General features: G+C 38.3%; 1 protein-coding gene across 1 annotated transcript; it reads right to left on the bottom strand.

Annotated features, from left to right (window-relative positions):
* Positions 1-27,213, bottom strand: LOC149284049 (protein PALS1-like). Its single transcript, XM_089497199.1, has 13 exons — positions 26,856-27,213; positions 24,112-24,320; positions 20,888-20,965; positions 19,633-19,779; positions 18,694-18,855; positions 17,606-17,683; positions 16,958-17,141; positions 16,553-16,624; positions 14,148-14,219; positions 13,832-13,999; positions 8,214-8,416; positions 5,224-5,334; positions 1-177 (listed from the first exon to the last, which is right to left on the bottom strand). The coding sequence occupies exons 1-13, from the start codon at positions 27,211-27,213 to the stop codon at positions 1-3; spliced, it is 2,019 nt and encodes a 672-aa protein (XP_089353325.1).
* Positions 27,214-27,630: the final 417 nt, after the last annotated feature.

Below are 27,630 nucleotides of genomic sequence, written 5' to 3' on the forward strand. Positions count from 1 at the left end.
TTATCGCAGCCACGAAGACGGAACCCATTGAGGCTCAGTGTCCAGCTTATTGATTAATCGAAGAAGTTCATGATAAGCCTTCTCTAAGTCTGTATTCACAATTGCAGTATCGAAATAGTGACCATTGTTTTGCTCCATTTCTCTTGCTTTTTCAATTATTTCTCTGAGTTCTTCTGGCTGCACAATAAAAAAAAATAAAATAAAAAAAAATAAACATTCTGCGCAATAATTATATCAAATTTAAGATTGGTAATGGGCAGAATTTTAAGCAAATTAAAGAAACGCTATGGAAGGCCAAATCAATAATGATCAATTATCATAAAATATGCTACATAGATATGTAAAGCATAACACAAAAGAAAACAAAGTACTTTTCCTAAACTGTTCTGATTACCAGAATAAGATGCAGCTTGAATATAAAAAATGATTTACTACTATTATTTTTGATCACAATTATTTTTTGATTTTTTTCACAAAAATGTTAACTAATAGGCCTTACATTAGGTTTGCACAAAACAAGTATGTAGCAATTACATGGATTGTAATTGTCCTAATATGTCAATAAACCTTAATAGACAATGACTTACTTTTCTACCCTTCGTCACAATGGCTGTTTTACTATTTCTGCGGTGCTCATGTTTAGCTCTCATTTACTGAACCCACACAACTTGTATATTTTTTTCAGGACAAGAAGGGCTTTCTTTAGATACCATTATTTAAATCATATCATCTATTTTACTATTCAAAAAGTACAAAATGGTTACTGACCGCCACGCACTGACCTACAAACAAGCAAGATATCTGGCTCTCAAAGACCTGTAACATCTTTAATAGTCTCCTCTGTCCTCCACTCGTTACCTGTATTAATGGCACCTGTTTGAACTTGTTATCAGTATAAAAGACACCTGTCCGCAACCTCAAACAGTCACACTCCCGTCTGAAGTTTGTTAGAGAGCATTTGGATGATCCAGAAGAGGATTGGGCGAATGTCGTATGGTCAGATGAAACCAAGGTAGAACTTTTTGGTAGAAACTCAACTCGTCGTGTTTGGAGGAGAAAGAATGCTGAATTGCATCCAAAGAACACCATACCTAAGCATGGGGGTGGAAACATCATGCTTTGGGGCTGTACTTCTGCAATCCGTGTAAAGGAAAGAATGAATGGGGCCATGTATCGTGAGATTTTGAGGGAAAACCTCCTTCCATCAGCAAGGGCACTGAAGATGAAACGTGGCTGGGTCTTTCAGTATGACAATGATCAAAAAACACATCGCCCAGGCAACGAAGGCGTGGCTTCGTAAGAAGCATTTCAAGGTGCTGGTGTGGCCTAGCCAGTCTCCAGATCTCAACCCCATAGAAAAACCTTTGGAGGGAGTTGAAAGTCCGTGCTGCCCAGCGACAGCCCCAAAACATCACTGCTCTAGAGGAGATCTGCATGAAGGAATGGTCCAAAATACCAGCAACAATGTGTGAAAACCTTGTGAAGACTTACAGAAAACGTTTGACCTCTGTCATTGTCCAACAAAGGGTATATAACGAAGTATTGATATGAACTCTTGTTATTGACCAAATACTTATTTTCCACCATAATTTGCAAATAAATTCTTTAAAAATCAGACAATGTGATTTATGGACTTTGTTGTCTCATTCTGTCTCTCATAGTTGAAGTGTACCTATGGTGAAAATTACAGGCCTCTCATCTTTGTAAGTGGGAGAACTTGCACAATTGGTGGCTGACTAAATACTTTTTTGCCCCACTGTATAAGCCCTCAGAAACCACCGAACGTTGCCCTCTGATGATCTAGTCCTCAGTGCTTGTTCGCGGCTTGCTTTTTGTTGATCCTGACTTCTGGTACCCCGATCTTGGCTAGTTATTCATTCTTCATTCATTCACGCGCACACCTGCACACACACACACCAATCTGATCTCTATCCATCTCTCATGTCCCGTATTACCAATTGCTTGTCTGCTATTTCTTCATGGATGTCACAACGCTACCTGAAACTTAATCTTTTTAAAACTGAACTCATTAACTTCCCTCCCTCTATCTCCACTCCACTCCCTGAATTCTCCATCACCATTAACAACACGACTATCTCTCCTACTAACCAGGCCCAATGCCTTGGGGTCATCCTTGAATCTAACCTTTCCTTCATCCCTCACATTCAGTCCCTCGCCAGAGCCTGCCGCTTGCACCTAAAAAACATCTCTCGCATCCGCCCATTCCTCACCCAAGAATCCACAAAAATTCTGGTTCATTCACTTATTTCCCGTCTTGACTACTGCAACGCTCTTCTGGTTGGCATTCCACTGTCTCGACTCTCTCCTCTACAGTCTGTCCTAAATGCTGCTGTTATGCTTATCTTCCTTGCACTCCCTATAACCTTTAGAATTAAATTTAAAATCTTGGTACTAACACTGCTCCTCCATACATTTCTGCCCTCATAAGCAAATACTCTCCTACTCGATCCCTACGTTCTTCCCATGGACTTAGGCTCTCGTCCTCACTTAGCACCTCTTCCTTTTCCTGCCTACAAGATTTCACTCGGGCTGCCCCATATCTCTTCAGCATTCACACTCCCTCCCAACATTCAAGAAACTTCTCAAAACTCATTTCTTCAGAGAAGCCGAACCATCTTACCTGCTAGAACCTCCTTGTCATTGATACAACCACCACACTACCTCTCACCCTTTCTGTGCCTTAGGTTTGTCACCCCGTTTCCTCAAGATTTTAAGCTTGCGAGCAGGGTTCTCTCTTCTGTATCGGTTTGTCTTAGTCTGTCAATTCTTATCTTGTCATACCCCTTCGAATATATGTATTGTATTAAGCGCTGCGTAAACTGTTGGTGCTATATAACTAAAAGATAATGATAATAAAGTTTTACTTTAATGGGAGGGTGGAACAGACTCTCAGCAGAAGTGATATAAGTTAATTCAGTATGGGAATTTACACAAGCATGGAGTAGCTAACAACAAAAGCTGATTAAAGTATTTACTGCAGGAAGAACAAGCCGACTATGTTGGTGGAATGTTTTTGTTTCTGTTTGTTTTATTCTTGCTGTCAAAACATTTTTTATGTGTAACCTGCCATAAGCAGTGTGTGTAAATCACAGTCTGATGTAGTTTTATTATTGTGAGCATCTTGGCAGCCCCCATAGTAAACAGGGAATACTTCAAACTTTTATACAGGTGGTCTTCCTTACTAAGGTTCACTGGGATCCTCCCCATTGATGTTTATGTTTAGTGCTATAGGCATTATTGCCTTATTGCCACTGCAAGAGATTTTGTCATTAAAAACCCTTTTTGAGAGAGTCTCTCCAGAACCCCCTGAGAACTCTGGAAAACCTCTACAGGTTGGAATGCAGGTACTGCATTCAACCACTCAAGTCAAAGGAGCTTTCTAGTTACAATGCGAGTAGTAAAAATTAAATAAAATATAAAATTGGTAACATTTAAAAATAATGTAAAAAAAAAAGTCAAAAAATAGTGAATTTTTATGAGCAAGTGCTAAAATTAGTGGTTTATCTTCCTAAAAATCTTGGCATGTAAAGTGTTAAAGTGTTAAAATATTAGCATTTCAAATACCCATGGGGTGTCTAGCTTAAAAGAAAAAGGAATGGACCACATGTCAAGGTTCCAAGTTGAAAAATGTGTACTTCCCAAATGTGGCACTTTACCTCCCAAACAACACGGCAAACACATACTGGGGTGTTTGACAGCGACATACACAAGGTCCTCAAAATATTTACCTGAAGTACAAAAAAATATTTGGTGGTAGAGTTTGTGCATGGAAATACCTTCGGGTGTCTAGTTTTCAAACATATAAAATTTGATGGTGGTAAATTAAATTGGCTGCGAAGACATCCCGAATAGGACACAGGGACAGGATTACCAGATTTGTTAAAAATGTTTTTTTTTATAGAGCAAAACCCTACTTGCAACCCTACTTTGGCCCCAAAACTTGTAAAAAAAATAGCAAAAACAGGCAGAAATTAGGTATTTTTAGTTTCTTGTTTTAGGATAAACAGTAGAATATACTTAGCCGAATTTTTCATTAGCCTTTGTAGAGGAGTAAAGATTTTCCAAATAAAAGTGAGAAATTTGCTTTACACACACACACACATATATATTATATTTTTTTTTATAGGAAATTAGAGAAGATCAAACAAATGGTATCTTAGGAAAGCCCATATACCCAATATACAACATGTGTGGGTACACTAACGGGGAGAGAAGAAAATCACACCTAAACATGAACTCCATAGAAATGTTAAAACTGCCTCGGTCACAAGGGATACAAAAAAATAAAACATTATTAAGGGGGTTAATAAAGTTATTGCTCCCTAACAATGTTTTGTGATCCTTGCTTAATATTACTTTGCAATATATATATATATATATATATATCTGGATGTCTGAATAGTTACCGTATTTGTTTGACCCCAATTATAAGAATTAGAAAAAAAGAAAAATCCTGAATTTATGACTACCCTAAAGGAAAAAAGTTTTACTAGTAAATATTAATTCATGTAAACTATTTTTTTTCATATTTAATAAAAATTATGATTGAGAAAAATGCATTTTTAAAAAAAATGTAATTTGACAACCTGCCCCCCGGTTATGCACATCTGCCCCAAGGCTTGCTGGTCTCCCCCTTAGATAGGCCTTATACCCCCCTATATGTCACTCCACCCTCCAGATATGCTCTTATACCCCCCTATTCACCACTCTGCCTCCCTGATATGCCTTATTCCCCCTATATGCCACTCTGCCCCCCTTACCAATGCATCAGTAGATACAGGTCCCCTTTGCAGCTGTGTGGGGGATCCTCTTTTCTGGCAGCCAGTGAACATCCGTGCGATGCGTGCAGACGTCTGCTGCTGGCCGGTACTTCCGTTGGGGCTTCTATGATGAAGCTGCAGAAGGTCATATCACGCCGGCGCTCTGTCATAGAAGCCCAGCCGAAGTGCCGGCAGCAGCGGAGATTGTCTGCACGCATTGCACATACATTCAGTAGCAGATGAATTTAAGATGTGGGGTATTTTTCTGCAAAAAAACCTTGTATTACATTCAAGCAAATATGGTAGATTCCATCTGGTGAGAAAGTGGAACAGCTTTGCCATACACAGATGTAAACTAAATTTGACTACAAACACTAATTGTGCAGTCTTCAGCAGGTAGCGTAATTTTTGTCTCCAATTTAGTGATAATCATACAACATACCTTTGGATTTCTACCTTCCTTGGCCAGTAAAGCACGCAGTCTCTCTTGGGAAGGTGGTGCAATAAATATAATATATGGCTTCAAATCAGAATTGCGCAGCATTTTCAAAGTCTGATTTAAAAAAACAAAAACAAAAGAAAAATACAATAAACAGTGATGCTTAGACAAATATACACCAAAAAGAGGACTATAAGAATACAGTAGTTCAAAAATTATATATTCCAGCATAGAAAAGCAAACAAAAGTGCATACACTATAAACAAATTGCAAATACTATAAACACCTAAGGTATAAATATTGGGGAGTCCATCATGCTATATTGTAACAAATCAAGTGCTTTATTTTTAACTGTTCAAATGCAGGAACCCAAACCTATATCAGAAAAAGAAAAAACATAGCTCCCTCTCAAACTAAACTATGCTTGTCCAGACTGACCAGTCTAATCACCCGCTAACTTGACCGCCCAGCCAGACCCAGCTAAGCCAGGCTCTGGAAAACCTCCTCAGACAGCACACAAAAGGTCCAGGAAGGTAATACCTCACTTGACTCAGGGATCCCTTACAAAAAAAACACTGCAGTTTTTCTTTAGTAATACTGCAGTTTTTTGGACATGAAAAAACTGCAATACTGCACTTTTACTGCAGTATTACTTCACATTTACGGCACTTTTACTGCATTTGTACTTCACTGTACTGCAGTTATTTTTGTACGGAAGTACAAATGCAATAAAGCTACAGTACTTTGAAGTACAACTGTAGGTTTGCAGTATAAAAAAAAAGTGCAGTAAATGTGCAGTAATACTGCAGTAAAAGTGCAGTAAATGTGCAGTAATACTGCAGTAAAAGTGCAGTATTGCAGTTTTTTCATGTCCAAAAAACTGCAGTATTACTTCAGAAAAAACTGCAGTAATTTTTCGTAAGGGATGGTCTTCTTCAGGGCCTCTCCTTGCCCTGGGAGCTCAGAGAACTTCCTCTTCCCCCAACAGTTTTACAATATACATACATACACACACACACACACACACACACACACAAATGCAAATCAATGTATAACTTATTTGACATGCGTTACTCTGGATGTTTTTTGTTGTTGTTCTGTCTCTCATTGTTCAAATAAACCTACCATAAAAATGATACACTGATCATGTCTGTCAATGGGCAAACGTACAAAATCAGATATAAACACACACATATATTGCTTAGCTTTTTGGCGAGTGCCATGTTATTTTTAATGGCTATATGGCTTATTAAAGGAGATGCTAAGCATTTTAATCCAAAGGAGACTCTCAAGCAATGTGGAGCCCTCTCTGGACACCATTAGCGAGGCAACTGTATAGCTTTCCTGAAACACCGGAAGCCATGTGCAAAAAAAAAAAAAGATTTAAAAAAACATTTCCTGCAACATCACAAGCCCTCTGCAAATAAACATCATGTGCCAGGCTCTTTGCACGGTTTAAACAAAAAAACTAATTTGGAATATTTGAAACATATAGGACACAACATAGGGTATAGTAGGAAGGAAAAAAAAAATGTTAAATTACATAAACTATACAGTTAATTTAGGATACATTTTTACAAGTATGCCAGCATTTTGCTCTTCCTCTGCGCCTGCTTTGGAGGGTTACTCCAGAGTCAAAAAATGTTTTTAAAAAGGAGTGTATTTATTTTGCACTTTGAATATTTATTTATTGTTATTTGCACTTCTATTTGCCCCTTTGCTGTTTTTCCAATATTTGGCAATTATGACGACCTCATTTTTACAATCAGCTGTTATATTTCTGTTGGAAAGAAAACCACCTTCCTAATAGTCTTTTACCTTATTTAGCTGAAATGCTAAGAACGCATAGCAAAGCAATTTCACTCCCTTCTAACGGCATACAAGTTGCTTTTTTTTGCAGTGGGCCATTTCATCAATGCAGTATTTAATTGAGAAAAAATATGGTCCAGCCTGTCCAAAATTCACAACAAAATAAAATTGCGAAATGAAAAGCATGTAATTACTTGTAAGTGACGGGTTCAGGCCACTGACGTTGACCGGTGAGACAGATCATGACCTAAAGTTTCGCTAACAATTGATCAGGTTGCAATGATGTATTAAAAAAATAAATGTTAGTTTTCATTCATAATTTGTGGGGGGGGTTTTTTTAACCTCGGATGAACCATCTCTCTGTGACAGCTGTCACTTATGGGTGGCTGTCATAATTATCAGATCACTTCTACCAGTCAGGAGTGATAAACTGCTGCAGAGTCTGACAGCAATTGACATGAAAGCATCTGTAACATTCAGGTCATTGCTGTTTAATACATTTTTTAGTCTTTCAATACTGGTGCTCCATATGAGCACAGCATGGACTGAAGACAAAGATTGACAATTGCATTATTGAAGGAATTAACACTGCAGTCACTCTCATGGCAGCAAGGAAGGTATCTTCTTTGCAGTGCATGAGGGATTGGAATAGCTCCCATATGCATTTGCCCCTTCCGTGGTAATTAATTTCAATACAATCATCAGGGATTTCTAGAACTGCCCATTTTTTCTATTGTAAAAACCCCAAATCATATTCAGTCCTAGGTCTTCGGGATAGCCTTATGCATATCTCACAGCAATTATCTTGCTTTATCAACCATTTCTATTGGAAAGCTATTCCAAATATCTACCACTCTCTTAGTATGGTATAACTTCCTTGCATTTAATCTCTATTGCTGGATTAGGTCATCCTAAAATGTCTCCTTCTTTGAAATATACAGTAGTTCCCTCTTGCATATCTAATCCAATATCAAAGATTAACTGCCAAACAGTGTGTGCTTAAAAACGTTCCCAAAAGGAAGATGATTTACTATTGCATACAGATTGCCAAATTCATTTTTGGTGATAAATCCTGTTTAAATCAACGCCACTTAAGATTGCTGAATAAAAATGACAACAAATGTTAACTATGCACATAGGGGGTTGCGTAACCGTTTACACTGTGTGGAACGACCATCTCTTACCTGTGTATGAAGACTTAAAAGGCAAATCTTGCCAGAATTAATAACCTGCCTCACAGAGTCAATACTGGTGCCATATAGATTTTTCTCAAACTCTCCAAATTCAATAAATTTCCCAGCGGCAATGTCTGCTTCAAATGTTTGCCGTGATACAAAGTGATAATCTCGTCCTGCCACCTCATTATCTCTTCTATTCCGAGAGGTATCTAAAACACAAATATTAACAGTTAAAATTACACATATCTGGTTATAATTCATTCCATTCTTTGCGATGGACTCTTAAAAATGGACAAAGCTTGATAGCGTTAGAGGGAGGAGGATAAAGGTAGAATAGAATGTCTCAACCCATTCTTTTACTTGCACTGGCTTGACTGGCTATTTAAAATACCGTATTTGCTCGATTAAAGGACAATGTTTTTTCCTGAAAATATCCTTCATCTTAAATTTGAGGTCATCTTCTAATCAGACCTCAAATAGAGCTCTGACTACAAGACTAAGATCCAGACTGCGCGTATCCCACAGACCCACCAAAGTCGGGGGGTTTAAGAGTGGCATGGGGGTATAACTGTTTTCTGGAGGCAGAGTGGCATATAGGGGGTTAAAAGGCATATCAGGGAGGCAGAGTGGCATATAGAGGGTTAAAAGGAATATCAGGGAGGCAGAGTGGCATATTGGGGGTATAAGGTATATCTGGGGGGCAGATGTGCACAACTGGGGGCAGGTTTTAAGTTTTAATTAAATATGAAAAAATGGTTTGAATTAATATTTACTAGTAAAGCTTTTTTCTTATATTCAGGCTTTTTCTTTTTTCCCAAATTGATATTCAAATTTTGGGAAGGTCGTCTTATAATTGAGCAAATATGGTATATATTAAAGCCCCTTGGGATTAAGTGCTGTGTACCACATGCATTAAGATAGGCTAGATAGGCTGAACACAGCTGCAAAGTCAAAGTTTCAATAACCACCAAACACTATAGGTTAAAATCAGATATTTAAACTGTTGTATTGTATGGTGTTTTTAAAAATTTCCTTTCTCCTCAAATTTTGTTCCATAGGTATTCAATGGCACTTTGGCTAAACCATCCAATATCATGACTCTACAAGAACAAAATTTAAGTACCAGAGATTTTCCTTTACTTGTACAGACATTGATTTTCTCAGGAGTCTCACTTTAACCCCTTTGTGACAGTGGATGATTTTTATTTTTTGTACCCTTTAGCTGTTATTTTCTTCTTTCCTGTTTACTGAACCTACACGAGTTATATATTGGGTTTTTTTCCCAGGTCAAGAAGGGCTTTCTTTAGATGTCATTGTTTTGATCGTATCATATAATTTACCATTAAAAAAGTATAAAACATGGTGAAAAAATGAGAAAGAAAATGTTTTTTTATGACTTTTACGTTAAAAATATTTTACTCATCTATAAAACCTAATGAAAAAAACCTGCTAATAGATTCTACTATTTGTCCTGGGTTTAGAAATACCCAATGTTTTTGTTTTTCCTTTTTTCTGCACCTTATGGGGCAGTAAGTACAAGTAGCATTTTGCCATTTCAAATTTTTTTTTTCCAAATCTGGTAATTCTTCCCCCATGTGCCATTTCGGGTACATTTGAAGCCAGCCAATACAGTTTGCCCCATTAAACCATATATTTTTGAAGACTAGACACCCCAGAGTATTTCAAATGCTAGTATTTTAACTCTTTTCACACATATTTAAAAAAATAAACATTAAATTGGAAGAGAAGGTTAAAAAGGCTATCCATAATTTAAAATTAAGGAATTACTATAAGGGCAATAAAGCGGATACAATTTTGACTTGTAGACTTAAAAATAAAAGATCAGCTAGTAGAATATCTAAAATTATCGAAGCAGATAAAACATTCCTTACTCCAGAGGACATTGGCCAGGCATTTAATAGCTACTACAGTAAGCTTTATAATCTGACACAAGGGGCTTCAGCAATAGAGATCGATGATTATCTTAGAGAAATAAACTTTCCAAAAATGTCAGATTCTCAAAGAGATAGTATAAACTGCCCAATAACCATGGAAGAGCTGATAAAAGCAATAGATACATTAGAAAATCCAAAAACTCCGGAACCGGATGGATTTAGTAATAGCTTCTATAAAATCTTTAAACAACCTATTCCACCATGTCTCCTGTTAGTTTTCAATGAAATAGCTAAATTCTAAAGCTCCTGCTTAACTCTTATACGCCAATATTCTAAAACCTGACATAAGACCCTACTAACATAAGAAATTATAGACTGATCTCTCTAATTAATGTAGAAATACATTTATACGGAGCTACCTTAGCAGACCATCTTAAATCAATTATTCCTTGTATAATCCATCCTGATCAGATCGGATTTGTCCCTAACAGAATGTCCTGTAATACAAGAAGAATTGTCCTAGATCAAGCGGGAAACAGGGGGGAACCTCTGTTGACCTAGTCTCTAGACGCCGAGAAGGCATTTGACTGGGACGGTCGAAGAAATTTAAGACATTAAAAGCTTTTGGGATTGAAAGTTGGTTTTACAGGGCAATACAAACACTATACTTATTGCCTATGGCCAAAACGGTTGGCCCAAACATATGCTCAAATTGGTTTAATCTAGCAAATGGAAGACAAGACAAGGATGCCCATTATCCCCTCGCCAGTATATATGAGTAGAACCACTGGCAATAAGAATAAGAAATAACATTCTCATAAAAGATTTCCCAACTAGTAAAAGGGAATCTTATTCACCCTCTCGCTTATTTGTGCCAGTTAATGAATGAAATAACTAGGTATAGTTGGGTCTCAAACTATAAACTAAATGAGAATAAAACAGTACAAGTAAAAAATATTGATCCTGAATCATGGAGGATTTTGAGAAAGGATTACAATTTTAACTGGATCAATAAAGAATTCAATTATTTGGTTATCTGGATAGCAGCAGACCCAGAAAAACAAGCAGAGGTAAACTTTGAGACTACTTAGACAGTCAAATAACATGTTAAGAGATTGGAAACATTTAGAAACATCTTCGTGGGGAAGAGTTAAGACAATCAATTTTTATATTTTGTCAAAATGGGCATATCTTTTCAAAATGTTACTGTTCACAAATCCCAAGACCCTGGTTAGAGATGGTTCATTCGTCATTTGATACATATATCTGGAGAGGAAAGAGACCAAGAATAGCTCAGACTGTTCTGAGCAGGGCGGAATGAACTTTCCATTGGTTATATCAAGCTAACATAGTAGCACATGTAAGTTTCTTGCAAATACAGCACAATAAAGAAGAACCATGGTACATTAATCTGACGCCATCTCTAAAAAAGACAGAGAATATTATTTATGGTTTAACAGTGCGACTTGTGCCAAAGAGTAGGAAAACGGCACAATGTCTCCCAAGTACCTTTGCAGAACCAGCCCATAGTGAGAGAACCATTTCAACGGGTAGCAGTTGACATAGTGGGTCCCCTTGCAAAGCCCAGTAGAACAGGCAAAAGATACATCCTCACCGTGGTAGACTTTGCTATGCGGTACCCTGACATAGTGGGTCCCCTTGTAAAGCCCAATAGAACAGGCAAAAGATACATCCTCACCGTGATATGCGGTAGCCTGAGACCACAGCCTGAGACAATTGCAGACGCGCTGCTAAGGATCTTCTTCAGAGTAGGGTATCCCCAAGAGATCCTGTCTGATCAGGGGACTCAGTTCACGTCAGAACTCCTTAGACAAGTCTGGGAACTCCTTCACACCTTCCCATACCACCCCCAAGCCAAGAAACTCTGCGAGAGGTTCAAAGGAACCCTTAAGCAGATGAACCGAACCATCATTCTGACTGGGAACAATTTCTGCATCACTTGCTATTTGCCTAACACAAAGTCCCCCAAGCCTCTACAGCAGCAGAATTGCTGCCGAGTAAGAGGCCCCCTAGACATAATGCAGGAATTCTGGGAAGGAAGGGGTGACCCCATGGAGACCCCAGCCATGACCATGTGATGGAGCTCCGGGAGAAATTAGCCGACCTAATGGAGCTTGCCGAAAATAACCTCCGAGCTGCCCAAGCGACCCAGAAAGAGTATTACGACCGGAATCCAAAACCCAGAGAATTTATGGTTGAGCAGAAGTTGATCATGTTCTAACCCACCAGGCAAAATAAACTCCAGACTGCCTGGGAAGGGCTGTACACAGTATTAGAGGTGGGGAGAAACCACCTACATTATCTCAAAAAAGGGCCCAGGGACAGATCATGCGTATGTGCCATATGAAGGCACTCAAGCCATACATTGAGCGTGAGGCCGACATAGCCGCCATATGTACCTCTTCCACCACGGTAGCAGACGACATAGCCATCTTAGCATTCCTGGGTACCACAGGATACTATGCCAAATTCCTGGCGGACCTAACAAAGAAATCCCTTCCCCGAGCCATCCTGTGGTCCCCAGAGTGCAACGAAGCCTTTGAGAAGCTGAAGGCTGCTTTGGGTGATAAACTGCTAGATTGAGAGGTGGGGTATGGAGCAATTGAAGAAAAAATTGCCCTTGTTTGGGCCCTGAAGCGGTTCCAACCCTACCTCACTGACCACAACCCCCTCATCTGGTTTAACTGGGTGGCTGGGGATAATGGCCGCTTATTGTGCTGGAGCCTCACCCTGCAACAGTTTAACTTTACCGACCCGGTAAAGAAAACTGTATTGCCGACAACCTGTCCCGGCAAGAGAGTTTTTAACATGTGGAGTACAACGCTTGGTTTAGTTTTCCCAAGTTGGAGTTGTTTAAGTCGCCAGCCACAGGCTTGCCCGTGTGGACAATCCCAGGCTGTCGTCTACTCAGAAGGGGGAGTTATGTTACAGGACAGGCCTGCATCACAGTTTTATCCTTCCTGTGTGCATTATGCCCTCTCTGGAGCGCACTATTGTCCCTTTATCCAGTCACAGACACTTCCAGCAAGCGGGAGATGGTGGATTTCCCCTGGAACTCTCAGGCTGACTGCAAACATGTTACAGTCCCCTATACTTTGACTGACCACCGACCCTCCAAATAACATCTGATCGCGTTGCTTTTAGGAAAGGGGATTGGTGACACTGAGAGGCATCAAGGGACATGCTGGTTGTGGGGGTACCAATTTGTGTAGGCTGGGGGTACCCTGTTTTCCAGACAATGGGGAAACTCCCTATCATTAATCCAATTATGTCTTGTGTACAGGTATCTTAACCAAAGGCATTATGTCCCCTTTGTGTCACGTACACTCCCCTTCCTCATTGTATCCCGTAACTCCATAATGAGCGTACCTGATGGAGAACTAGCTTCTTGTATCGTAAGAAGTTAATTGTGTTACCCAAGTTATCCGATGCTTTTCTGTATAAAAGACTGCCTTTCCCTGTAATAAACGATTGTCTGCTTTTAAACCTAATGTGACTGGTTTTGACCACTACATTGGGAGCTTACTAAATACTGTTCAGATCTGCATGCTGTTTGTAGGGCTGATTTACTGGAAGCTGGAGGAGTGTTGCTAAAGCAGTGGAGAAATTATCCTCCGTGCCTTTTAACACATAACAGGTGCAATGGTTGTCAAGTGGCCCTGCCAGACACAATAGATATACTAGCTCATCAACACAGCGTAAACTTACGAGGCACAGCAGCTGCAAATCTATCTGCTTCACTGTTCATCAGTCTGAGACGCAACTCATTTTGCCCACAGTTTTGTGGTCCTATGAGAACAACTGGTCTCTTTCGGTTTGCTGGTTGGTGATATAGGGACATCTCTTCATAAGTTAATACTTCTTCGTTATCATAATCTAATAAAACAAAAACATGTGTAAACTGCTCACATCAGGGATGGTTTAACATGAATATTAAAAGTCATTGACATACTGCAGACAAAGTGTCAGGCAAATAGATTTCATGAAAATGTTAACTTAAGTAAAAAAAAATATGCAAATTTACCATCATTTTTATTAGCATTGTACAAAATCTTTTTTCGTTTCTTCTTATTTTTCTTTGCACACCATAATTTCCCTGTACGTAAAGAGAAAACATGAGATATATCAATAAGTTATAAAAAAAAAACAAAAAAAAAAAAACCTGTTTGGAAATAAATGCGAACAGTAAATTAACATAGATCTGTCTCCACTCGAAAACCCCCCAACAGGAGAATCAATTAGAGGCTATCTTTCATACACAATACAGACAAAAGTATTAGGACACCTGACCGTTACACCAGCAGGGACTTTTATGACATCACATCATCATTAATATATAGCTCGCACCCCCCCCCCCCCCTTGCAGCTATAACAGCTTCCATTCTTCTGGGAAGGCTTTCCACAATTTTGGGGTATATCTGTGGGGATTTTTGCCCATTCATCCAGTGCAGCTATTGTGAGACCATGTTGGATGAGAAGGCCTGGCTTATAATCTCTGTTCCTATCCTACATCTTGCACAGGAACAGGCAGCATACTTAAGGTAGAGGAGGAAGATTGTTAACATCTCTAACCACTATAAAAAGGAAATTAAAATGCTCACAATATTCATTCGGAAACCAGAAACAAAATTATACTGTCTCCATGTATGTGCTACAAAAATGACGTGACCCTTTACTGGGATTAGGATATGATGTCAAATGCATCATAGAGGCAAAAGATAGAGAGAAAAGGGGGTTGTTCTGTGGGGTTTGGCTATGTGTATATTTGGGATAAATGTGTTTTGCTGTTATACCTTTTAATGAGTTCGGACTCTTGTGAACTTTCATTTATATTAATTTGGTGAACCACCACAAAGCACGGATTTCCAATAAACCTCCAGCTGCAAACAAAGAAGCTGCCATTGTTATCAGTCACATGAAGTTCAACATCTCAAAGATTGAGCTTCCAGTTATTCCACCATCTCCTGTTTCATTATTCGACAATTCTACTCTCATCCAATTGCTGTCTTTGTGTCACACTTGTTCTCTGCCTAATTCCTCAAATCAATTTGCTCACCAAATCCTGCCACCTTTAGTTTAGAAACACTACTTACACTACTTAAATTTGTAATTTCCTTAGGTTAATACACAATGATTAACTGAAACAGCTATGTAGGATAAATAAAACTAGGTGGGCAACAGCAAAACTCACTAAGACTGTGAGGTTGCTGAATGTCAACAATACTGGATCAGCAAGGTCTTTCCCAGGCAGATATTTTAAGGTGGACGGCGTTTTCCAGATGTACAAGCTATTTTGAAGATGCACAAAGAAATGTGGGCAGAAACAGTGGTTAGCCAAGGAAACTTGTGCAGCAGATGAATGACACATCATGCTTTGCAATGGGAAGATGTCCGCCAGTGCCACTAGCTCAGAATTGGCAGAAAAAAGAGGGACCCTGATACACCGATCTACTGTCTGGAGAAGCATGGTCAGAAGTGGTCTTCATAGAAGATTTGCGGCCAAAAAGCCATATATCTGACGTGGAAACAAGGCCAAGCAATTTACCTATTTACAATTGCACACATGGAAGTTCTCCACTGCGTGGCTAGCCAGTAAAGGCCTTAAAAATGAAAAATAATGACATGACCCCCTTCCCCACATAACCTCAGAACTTGTGGGCCCTTCTTAAACGGTGAAGGAAAACAGTACACCTCTCTGAAAAGTGTCTGGGAGGCACAAAAAGTTGATCATCAACAGATCAACACTCCATGAAAGGAAGGCTTATGAATGTTATTGAAAAAAAAAAAAGGGTGGCTATAGTGGTCACTGATTTGTTTTTGGAAATGTCACAAATGTTTATTTGTAAATTTTGAGTTGTTTAGTATTTTTACTTTAATAGATGAAAAAAGACGTGACTGGAAAATTATCTTTTTTCATTTAGTTGCATAATAATTGTGCACAGCAATGGTTGCCCAATTATTGTGCCTTGGGTTTTACTGTCATAGGTGCATTATGTTGTTGGAGGCTTACTGAAGTAAGAATTAAGAATTGACAGGATAAACTTAGATGGGAAACCACTGGTTTCATTAATTTAAGAAGCTGGGGTGTCGGATTAATAATAATATATAGACAACATCTCAAAGCAAGGAGTTTAACTTTTACATCGTTTATGTACAAAATTGGCACAGAATCTTGGTTGGACTGTCATCGGTGGACTTTCGGGGGTTCCAGTACCTTCGGGGGTCCCTTTGTTGTACTACAGAGAATTGCATAATGTTTATCTTCTGTCTTTAACAACATTTATATTTTACATTGCTGGACTAGCAAAATATCCTGAGGACAAGTGTAATCAAAGGTGTAGGGGGGGGGGGGAGAAGGAATTAAATGCTATATCATAAGCCAAGTACTTTTACCAAGAGAGTGTAGGTATAAAAAGTTGTATATCAAACCTGATTTCTCTGGCTCCTTGTCTTCTTCTATTGTTTGCTTCATAGCTTCCCTCTGCTGCTGAAAAATCTTTCCTTTTGTGTGTGTTTGTAAGGAGGGAGGAAGAAATGTTAGAAAAAAGTTTACTATAGCATATAACAAAAACAAAGCTATATTATACATATATTCCAAGTAATGTATTTATAAAAACATTTCTAAGCTGCAAATCACCTTGCCATCTGCCTCGAGTTAATTATAGTAACTGTACAATAAGCTGATTTGCTAGAACGAATTATTGAAAAGACACTGAAGACATAAAAGTTAAGACAAGAAATTGTCTTAAAAGAGCTATAATTTAATTTGCTTACTTTGTATATATAATAAGGAGTTCTGAAGCCTGTAGGACATATATATATGATAAATTGTACCTGGTATAAGCCCAGCTAGAGGCTGGTTGTCTTCATCCCCATCCCTATATGCCTGCCACCAGTTAGGATCATCCTGGCTAATGACATGGAGTATGTCACCCTTTTGAAATGAAAGACCCAACTCTCTACAAGGAACGTAGGGGTCATCTGATGGGTCATAGTCAAAATGTGCTTTTACATGTACCTTAAGAGAAATAGAGAAACATATTTAAAAGCAGATAATAGTATGCAGATTTGTTAGACACAAAGATTAGAAACACAAATTCACATTTTCAAGCTCCCGATCTTTTTAAAACCAGAAAATACTGATCATTTTATCAGGCCAAAGTAGAATGGTTGGAGAAAATAATAAAGATATAAAAAAAAAGAAAATAAAGATATAAAATACCACTCCAAAAACAAAACACCTTTTATTTATAGTACACCACATTTTTGTTTTTAGACTTAGTTACTAAGTTATATGTATAATTATGACTTCAGAATATGTAGGTTTTTTTTATTTTGACTACATATATACAGTATCACTATATTTTCTGATCAAGAGCCTGGACTTTATTAATCAGGCCTTATCTTTTTCCCTGACCAGGCAACTGCAGGTTACAATTACACTTTTCATATGAGTGATATTCCATTTGATAAGTAACTTACCACAGTGTCTTTACTAGGAGGTGGCTTTGCTTGTTGACTAGGAATTAGTACAAACGACAGGGTGCCATGCATATCAGCCTGGAGAAATACATTTCTTAAGTATATAAAAAAATACTTAATACACTTATACCAGTTTACTTAAAGCATATAGACAAATTCATGAGCATACACAAATGCTCACCATACACAAACATTTGCCCGATAAACACTTTACAAATTTACAGAAATAAGAGATTACGTGGCTCTCAAGCAAGATTCTAATCATACCCTGCACACCTGGATTTCTAAACTTCTGTTTTCAGTTACTGCCAAGGCAACACTTGCATTTACTAGGAGGTTCAATTATAACACAATAAATGGGTCTGGTTTTGGATGTTTGTTTATAATGATAAAAAACAAACAAACAAAAAAAAAACCAATATATAGATTTGTATTGGAAGAAAACAGACAAGAATAACCTATTGTCGTAGCATTTTTATTCTACAAATCTTTTTAATGCTCTTAACACAGGGACAGCTTGACAGAGAGCGCATACATTGTCAACAACCGAGCGTGGTTGAGACCAGCCTTTATATATGGGAAACAAGTTTGTGCCCAGATTGATATTGTAAAAAGCAGTTTTTACTAAATTTCTCATTCTAAGTTTTCAGCTAGTGATCCAACTATGGTATCATAAGAAAGCTCTATCTCTCCTTGAAAAAACAATATATAGTTTACACGGGCACACTATTCACAGGAAAAGAGAATAACTGCTGAACCGACATAGCGCAAAAATGGCAAAATTAAGTACCAAAAACCCCTGGGATTGAAGGGGTTAAAATAGTAAGAGTTTTCTGGCGCTTGGGCCGGCAGCTGTTACAGGAGATCAAGAATCAGACAGGGAAAGTCCACGCTGCAAGAAGGTCAGGATGTACCGGTATGTCCATACGGGTTTCTTGAGATGCATTTTATGGACGTACCAGTACGTCCATAGGGGATTGAAGGGGTTAGAATTCTACATTCACAGAACTTTGGCAGCAAAATCTGTATTTACAGACGATGAAATAAAAAAGGCAAAATCTATTAACTCTTTTTGTGATTAAGCTTACCAAAAGCTCAAAAACCTCGTTGACATCCTTCCCACGGATCTCTATACCATTTATTTCAAGGATTTCGTCACCTTCATGCAACAATCCACTCTTTTCAGCTGCACCACCTTTCACGATTCGGCTGATAATAACAGAGTCCAGCTCATTTCTCACTGTAGCTCCCTATAAAATGGGCACAAGAATTATACCAGAATTCCTAATTAGATTTTCTACACATTCAGTGTGTACTTTGGTTATCATTACACAAAATATTCTTATAAAAGGGGGAATCGCGTTACCTATGGAATAGTATGTATAGAGTTAATGAGAAATGCAAGTTCAAACTTTTAGCAAAATGAATTTATATGTCTTTTAACATTACTTCTGTGTATCTTGTTCACACATATTTAGTGTGATTAATGGGGGAGGGGCAACAGCCAGCCAACTAATATAGAATCATTTAATATAGACATGATTACTAGGCTCTAGTATGGTATTTTGAAAAAGAACCAAAATCTTTATAATAGGAGGCTGGTGGTTTAACTGGGTCTGATCACAACCATGTTATGTGTGCTGTTACTCTCATGTAGCAGGTGAGCTTTCCTAAAAATGATGCAAAAACTTTGCAGTTATGGAATGTATTGTTAAGCGCTATTTTTCTCCTTTAATTAATAAATTAAACAGATTTTTTTGTTTGGGGTTCATGGTTCCATAATTGTGTTGATACATTTACTGGCTAAGCTATTATGTGTTGAGGACTCAGAAAGCAAGAAAAAAAACTACGGAATATAGATGATTGACAGATTCGGTCTAACCTGTGTTCCCCCTCTATCTAATTCCATCATCGACAAAATGTAAGGACAGCAAATATTAGAGATTAAATACCACCTTCCTTTGGTTATTTTCACATATAATTTGTCCATATAACTTTGTAATTTGTTTGATTTGCTCTGGACTTACCAATGGTATATCTCTTGCCTTCTCAATTCTAACAATCTTAACACTTTCATCTACATATTTCCCAATAGTGTCATAAAACCGGTCTTCTGAATCTGGCTCTGGCATCATTTCTTGCTCTGCAACTTTGTCATGAGTCAAAAGAAGGGCCTGTATCGACAAAGACAAATACTACAAATAAAGCCATGAAAAATATTACAGTTCAAGACAATGCTGTAGAGAATAAAACAAAAAAAACTTATAGAACTGCTATTATGTAGAAATTGGACATTTTAATGTCTAGTAAACACTACCACAATACAGTTATTTAATATAATGAATGGATGTTCTGATCCCCTGCTCTCCAAAAAAAAACAAAAAAAAAAAACTTCAAATGTCACATTTTAGAAGCACTAAATTTGGAGGACATTACTTTTTATTTTGAGGATAAAAATTAACCAGTAAGATACAAATGCATAGGATACTATTCCACAGAATTCGAGGTATTCGAGAATAGTCAGTTGATCTTGGAGTCAGTTCTGTGTTCTGGCACAAGACTGATGTGTAAATTTTAAATATACCCAACATATTTTAACCAAGGGGGATGTTCTTGGTTTACGGACGATTTTAATATTCTAAATCCATGATGAGTACTACATTTAATAAATTACTGTCTGAAACATGGTTGTGGTTGTGGTTGAATGTTAGTCGAAGATTGTGCTACAGTATCCTCTCTTAAGTAGCAACGTCACAAGTGGATTATTAAATCCCCCAGTCCAAATATTGCTTTGGTTATGACACATAGCATGCTACTCTTGGGAAATCTGAAGAAGCAGATTAAGTTGGAATTCTAGTGAAGTCTAGATGAGAGCAAGAACCCCATTCACGAGAAGCAGCAGATAGCAGCATTGTTTCTAGATTGTATCAAAGCTTCTAAATCAGAGTAAAAAAAAAAATTGTAAATCCATTAATAAAAAATAAAAAACCCACAAATCAGTGGAAAATATAAAATAAAGAATACCCTAATCGCGTTTGTGTAATATACAGACACAGGACCAGAAAAAACAAACAAACAAAAAAAAAACGACATCAAACACACACACAGGCCACATGATTTGGAATGTTATTCTTTTCACGACTCTGTTTATTGCCACACAATATTTATAAGCCAACATTTTATGTACATCTAGTGTGCAATATTATCAACCCGTATTAACAAAAAATCTTGAAATGTCAATTTTACTGGTTTAGTAATTACATATTTAAGATAATGCAGTACCTGAAAATGTGGTCCATTTAGCAAAGAATTAAGTTCTTGACCTTCCTTCAGGCGAGTTGCTTTAAATAAATACTGCACCTAAAAAGAAACAAAATAGAATATGCTCCATATATTGGTAAAAGATGCATTGGGATAGATGTATCACCACAATTTTAATATGAAATTTTATGAAAATATGAAAGAAGGTATATTGACATTAGATAACATAATTTTACAATGCCAGAGGCACTTCTAGCAGGGCACATCAAAATAAAAGGCAAAAATAAAAAATAAAAGCTATATAATAAGAGGGAGCATCTGCAGCAAATAAGATAGACTAAGTAAACTCTTAGAAGAGGCGTTGACAAAAAAGGTGGATTGGGATGTCCATTCATCACACTGTATAACAATTGACGTGTTTTTTTTATTCAGTCTTGGCATTTGCGAGTGCATATGTCAGTTTAACTTCAATGATTTTTGTATATATATAGTATAATGCTTTATTAGTTTAATATATTTTTTCTTTTTCGCTGATGGAGCCTGCTCGAAACACACAATAGAGTTGTGGATCACTGGTTGCATTGCACAAGAAGGGAGTTTTATTTGCTATTTTTTGTTTTTATTCAAAGATGGAGTACAAAAATACAAAGCAAACAATATCCAAACAACAAAGTAAAAAGATAGATGGTATGTACATAGAAAGTATGTTAAACCCTTAGGGACATAGCTGTATTTTATATTTTGTAACAATGTAACAACTGCTTTCCCCCCCCCCTTCTTTTTAACATATCTGCAGTGCTTGTATCAATACAAGTTAAATATTGCATTTTTCACGACAAGAAGATCTTTCTTTAGATATGATTATTTACATCGTATAATAATTTAGTATAAAAATAAGAAAAAATGGTTATTATATAAATTGAATTATATTTGAAAAATCTTTTACTCATCTACAAAATCTAAAGACTAAATCCTGCTAAATAGATTCTATTATTTGACCCGAGTTTGGAAATGCCTAATGTTTTTATGTTTTTCTTGCATGTTACAGTAGGATAGTGTCCTATTTGGGCCATCTTTGAAGCCTGTCATTTGTTTACCCCATCAAACCTTTTAACCTTTTATGTTTGAAAATTAGACACCCCAGGGTATTTTAACCAATTCAGGACCAGAGGGTTTTTTTTTTTGTTTTTTTTACACCATGTTTGCACTATGACCAGAGTACTTTTTTGCTTTTGCTATAACTTTATTCAAGTTAGCTTGCGGGAGCCGGCGGTCTTGCTAGGGTTGGAGGCAGTCAGGCACTGTACCTGCGGGTCCTGGTAATCCTGCAAGGCTACCTTCGCGCTGCTCCCTTACAGTGTCTCCTCTCTTGCTCTGCCCAGGAACAAAACGGACTCACGTGATGTGACGTCACTTCCCGTGACTCCGCCTTGTTCCTGGACGGGGCAAGAGAAAGACGCTGTGAGGGAGCAACTCGAGGGCAGACTTGCGGGACTGCGCGGAAAATCTGCAGTTCAGGTAAGGAGGCGGGCTTAATTGGCCACAAATGTGGCGGGAGCGGGCGGGATTGGCCACAAAAACACCCACATTGCGGGAGCTTGTGGGATTGGGCAAAAAAATCAGGGAGTGGGATTAAAAAAAAAAAGCAGTCCCGCACAGGGACAGCTCATGGAATCTAGTTTGGGTCATATTGGCCTGTCTCATGCAGCTGATTTCACACCGGTGCTTCCAAAATTAGTCTCACATCCACTTTGCGGTTTCACCATGTTTATTTTTCTGAGTGGATGTGTGAAAGAACAAAATAGGTCTTGATTTGTGTTCAGTAACATCCCCCTAGTACAGAAATACCTCACATGCATAGATAAGTAATGTTTCTCAGAGTCTAAACTGGAATGTGCACATTTCCATTTTTAAACTTTTTTTTTTTTTTTTAGGCAACTGACATGGATCACGGAGGCCGATCAATAATCAGTGACTAAAAATGTTACCGAGGTGATCAGGTAATAATTATGTATTTTTTTTTTATTAATAATTTGGTTTTTTTTTCCAGCCCTTCTCTCTTTCTAGGGAAGGGTCATCCAAGGGCTGCCATAATGATCAGATCACTCTTATTGGTATGAGCAGCAGATGACCTGGATGACCTTGACTTTCAGGTCACTGCTATTTATTTTTTTAAACTTTTTCAATTCTGATGCTCCATAACAGCTAACAGCAATCACACTCCTATGATGCCAAGTCAGCAAGTACATGCTGGAACCTGGGCATGAAAGGAGTGTGATTACAGCCTCCCTATGACATGGTTTGCCCCCACACACACACATCCATGCTATCTCTCACACACACACACACACACACATTCATTCAAACATTAATTCACTCATTCATATACTCATACATTCCTTTAATCTCACATACTTGCTCATACACCCACCCCCATCCCCTTACTTGAACTGCAGATCTCTCACTCGCAGACCCATTGGGCATATAGGAGGCAGAGTGGCATATAGGAGGGTTAAAAGGCATATCTGGGGTGCAGAGTGGCATATAGAAGGTTTAAAAAGCATATCTGGGAGGCAGAGTGGCAAAGAGGGGGTCTCTCTCTCCACACACACACACACCTAGACCTGGAGGCAGACAGGGAGGGGGTCTTGGAATCCTCCTCTTCCCCACCACAACGTTCACTGTTTGTACCAATTCAGTTTCTCTTTTTCCATCCTGCTTTCTACTTGGCATGCGTGATTTACCAGCATCCAGGCCCTACTTCCCAATTCTTCGATCACTTTGCTACATGGCTCTCGCAATTTCTTTCCTCCACCATCCCTACACTAACCCTGGTGTATTTCAGTATACTGACTGTTTCATATTTGCATGACATTTGCAGAGTTTTAAAGGGTTGATATTCTGACCAGGAATCACAAATTTCAGACAAGTTGCTGCAGTCAAAAGTTATGGGCAAAGCAAAAATCAAAAAAACTTGAATTCAAAGATAAGAATTGAAAATTCTACCATGCTTTCAGTAACACATTATACATGACCGTGACTGAGATGAACACTCGAGTCTCCTGAAAATTCCCCAACTCCCACTTAAGTGGATAAACTTTCAAGTAAAAACAAACAAAGGCTAAATCACAATTGCAATTTATAATTTGTTACAGAAAGCAGTGATGGTGGGGGGGGGTGTCAAAATAGTAAAACACGGCAAATTAAAAATGTTTACGCAGATATCAAAATGTAATTCGTCTTACCTCTTGGGCTAGTTCCTGCAAATTAGGAATAAGTGGATATGGAGGACTGGCTTTGTTCATGTGCACTGCCACAGCATTATGAATCTTGAAGGCATTCCTAAAGTCAGCATTTTGTACCAGCTGTAGTAATAAATGAAGATCTTCTTGACTCTGAGAGTCTACCAAGGTGTGTTGAATTTCTTTCAGCGACGAAAGCAAATTTTCTATTTCTAAAAATATAACACACGAAAGGACACAGTGAAGGATTTTTATTTTTTTTTTTAACAGTACAACATAACAGTCAACTATGTTCTGCAAAACAATGTACAGAGGAAAACATAATTTCAACGTTGCCCTTAACTATACATAATAATTGAATATCATTGTATTAGTTTCCTTGCTCTGACTTGAAATCCTCATTTGACACTGCTTGCCCTGCTGCTCTGTTTTACAGTGGCCTTCACACTCACAGACCTGGTGGTAGAAATGGTAGTGATGCGGACTTCCTATTTTGCCCAACTTGCACTTTTCAATTTATTTATTCTGCTCTTTCACTCTCCTCCTTCTTTGAGATTCAGTGTGTCAATTTAATTAAATCCTTAAGCATCATAGTTTTTTGGGTTTTTTTACCACCCCCTGGTGCAGCTAAATTCTTACTTGACTCATCCTCCTTTGATCTAACATAGTATACTCCCCTACTTAAAATAACAGAGAAACTCTGAACCTTATTTCAGTAGCCTGAAGCTCATCTTGATCCATCTTTTATGCTATAGTCTCACTCTGCCTCTACACCTTCCCACGCCTTCTAAAATATATCTTGTCCAGAAACATTTGTGTTATTGATCTCCAGTAATTCTCCACCAATTTGCTACCTGTCCTCCCTCACAACATGCACATCTTCTGCTCTGCCCTTGAGAAAGTAGCTTCAACCACGACCCACTTTTCTCAACAATTAGTCTTCAGTATAAACCCTAGCATTTGTTGACTGCATCTACAGTAATAAGGGCTGCAACAACTAGTCGATAAAAATAGATAATGGAAATCGTTGCCAAGGAATTTCATTATTGATTAGTTGAATCGATTTTTATCGATTATAAAATGAGGGTTTTTCCAGAGCAAATGCACTGAAAAATAGCCCTCGTTTTATAATCCGTTTCATTCAGTGTCACAGCAGTTACTACTTACAGTCCCTCCCTGCAGTCACTGATTGGCCCCACACCTTTTTTCTCCCAGTGCCGATTGGCCCCGCACCTTTTTTCTCCCAGTGCCGATTGGCCCCGCCCATTTCCTATAGCGTCCACAGCTCCACATGGCTCAGCAACTAATCTAACCGAATATAACATTAATATTTAGGCTGCTGAAACTTATGGGAGGTGGGGGTTAAGTTGGGACAGTTATGGTTAATGGGGTGTTTATGGTTAGTTTATGGGCAGTTATGGTTAATGGGGTGTTTAGGGTTAATTTAATGCTGAGGACTGACGGTTAATTTACCCAATTTAATAAGGTTAACTTATGGTGCAGTTAGAGGTAAAGGGGGGGGGCAAGCTAAGGGGAATCTAAATCCTGGGGGCAGTGAAGATTAATCCTGTACGTACTTATAAAAGTATTGTGTCAGTGTACTGCCAACGAGTCTGTGAATCTATGAGGGCATTATAGGATATCTGGGGAGGACGGAGTGGCATATCTAGGGGTATAAGGCATACTAGGGTATAAGGCATATCAGGGGGCACAGTGGCATATCAGGGGGTATAAGGCATATGTGGGGGGTATATATGTGGTATATCTGGGAGGCAGAGTGGCATATCTGGGGGTATGTGACATCTGAGAGGTAGTGTGGCAAGCCTGGGCTCAGATGTACATAACTGGGGGGGGGGGTCAGGATGGGAAATAAAAACAAGAAATGCATTTTTACCATTAACACCGCCCCACACACACACGATGTGTAGAAAGTGCTCACATTGATTTCAGCCAACTGCAAGAATTATTTGACCACAGAGAAATTGCAGCTTCTCTTTAAGTAATCCATTTTTCTTAAATAATGCCCAGTAAAGTACTCAGTATATGCCACTGTGCCCCACCCCCTCCCAGACTTAGCCCTCTGGGCTCCATACTCCTTGGTTTCTAGTATGGGCAGCCGGTGAACGCCTGCGCGATGCGTGTACATAAAACTCTGCTCCTGGCCGGCACTTTCGCTGGAGCTTCTATGACCGAGCACCGGAAAGTCATGTCACGCTGGTGCTCCATCATAGAAGCCCCAGCGAGAGTGTAGGACAGTAGCCCTTATTGCAGTTCACTGGCAATTCCCATACCCTCTCAAGAGTGGGTCCAAAAAGTAGAATTTATTAGGAATATGAAAGACTTTGTACATACTGCCAGGGGCCAGGCAATTAGTGCAAGCTCAATTGGCTTCCAAGTTAGATTTTTGTTTCTTTACTCTTGTACTTGGATTGATTTGCTTCTATTTTATTTTTTGTTATTGATCAAAAATGATTACAAGAGTTGGAAGGGTTGATATCCTCCCAGAATTTGATGAAAGAGCAATATACTATACTAAGTGTAGTATATAACTGACAAACAACATCATGGCAAGACAAATCCATTTTGGATATTGGTATCTTGTACGGCCAACCATGTAAGACCAAGAAGCATAAGTCTTTGCATATGAAAAACAGATACTGAATTTAAACATAAATATATATATATATAGCTATATATCTAAGTAAACCACCTCATGATAACACAAATAAATCATATTTACAATTTACCTAATACTTTCACAGCATGACTAGGACTTTCCAGGATTAGTCCTTCCTCTGTATCAAAAATTGGATTATCAATTCCACTTTTTGGGAAAACTTGAGCCAATTTCTTTAGCCTAACGGAGGAATTAACATCTAGCTCTTGCTTCTTTTCTTCCTCACGTCTACGACGCATATCTTCCTGCTGTTGCTTGATCCGTTCAAGCTGAGCACTCCGACGTATCGGCATTGCTCTCGTACCCAAATCAGGACAGTCCACTGCCATCTCTCTGTGTTTCTGTGGCTCTTCTGCTAAAAGATCTGCAGTTCGTTTCTCACTGTCAGAGTCTTCCGCTACATGTCCATTCACATGAGAAGTAGTCATGACTCCCTGAAGGAAATTCTGTAGTATTTATATTGCAGTGCTTGTCCAAAAGTCTACACAAATATATTCCATTGTAAAAATTGTCTTGTGGACCACATGCAACACTTGAAACACCAAATGGTTACCTAAAGAAAAGAAAAAACATTTAATTCAAAGTGGTCTCTTGACAAGTATTTGCATAGAAAACAATATAATAATAATCAATACATTAATGAACATAATCTAAATAAAATACTTTGGCTCTTTCTTATGTAATATCTTCTGATATTACACGACAGGTGGGGAGATGGTTAGAGGGATATAGTCAACCTAGAATTCAGCAACTGAGTTACACTACTTGGGTTTCTTAGCACACTTACTTTATTGTCTGAATGGTTCCGCATAATGGTTTCTCAATGTAAAATCAACATATTGTAA

Source organism: Sceloporus occidentalis, unplaced genomic scaffold, assembly GCF_023333645.1.
Source record: "Sceloporus occidentalis isolate IW3139 unplaced genomic scaffold, rSceOcc1.0.p SCAF_100, whole genome shotgun sequence".
In the NCBI taxonomy this organism is placed as follows: domain Eukaryota; kingdom Metazoa; phylum Chordata; class Lepidosauria; order Squamata; family Phrynosomatidae; genus Sceloporus; species Sceloporus occidentalis.

What these genes read in the sequence shown, in the direction of transcription:
- LOC149284049 (XM_089497199.1), bottom strand. Translation starts at nt 27,213, where the DNA reads ATGACTACTTCTCATGTGAATGGACATGTAGCGGAAGACTCTGACAGT. An exon ending in TAAATGGACCACATTTTCAG is followed by an intron (nt 19,780 to 20,887) that starts GTACTGCATTAT and finishes TTGTCGATACAG; the next exon opens with GCCCTTCTTTTGACTCATGA. An exon ending in ACGAGGTTTTTGAGCTTTTG is followed by an intron (nt 17,684 to 18,693) that starts GTAAGCTTAATC and finishes GTATTTCTCCAG; the next exon opens with GCTGATATGCATGGCACCCT.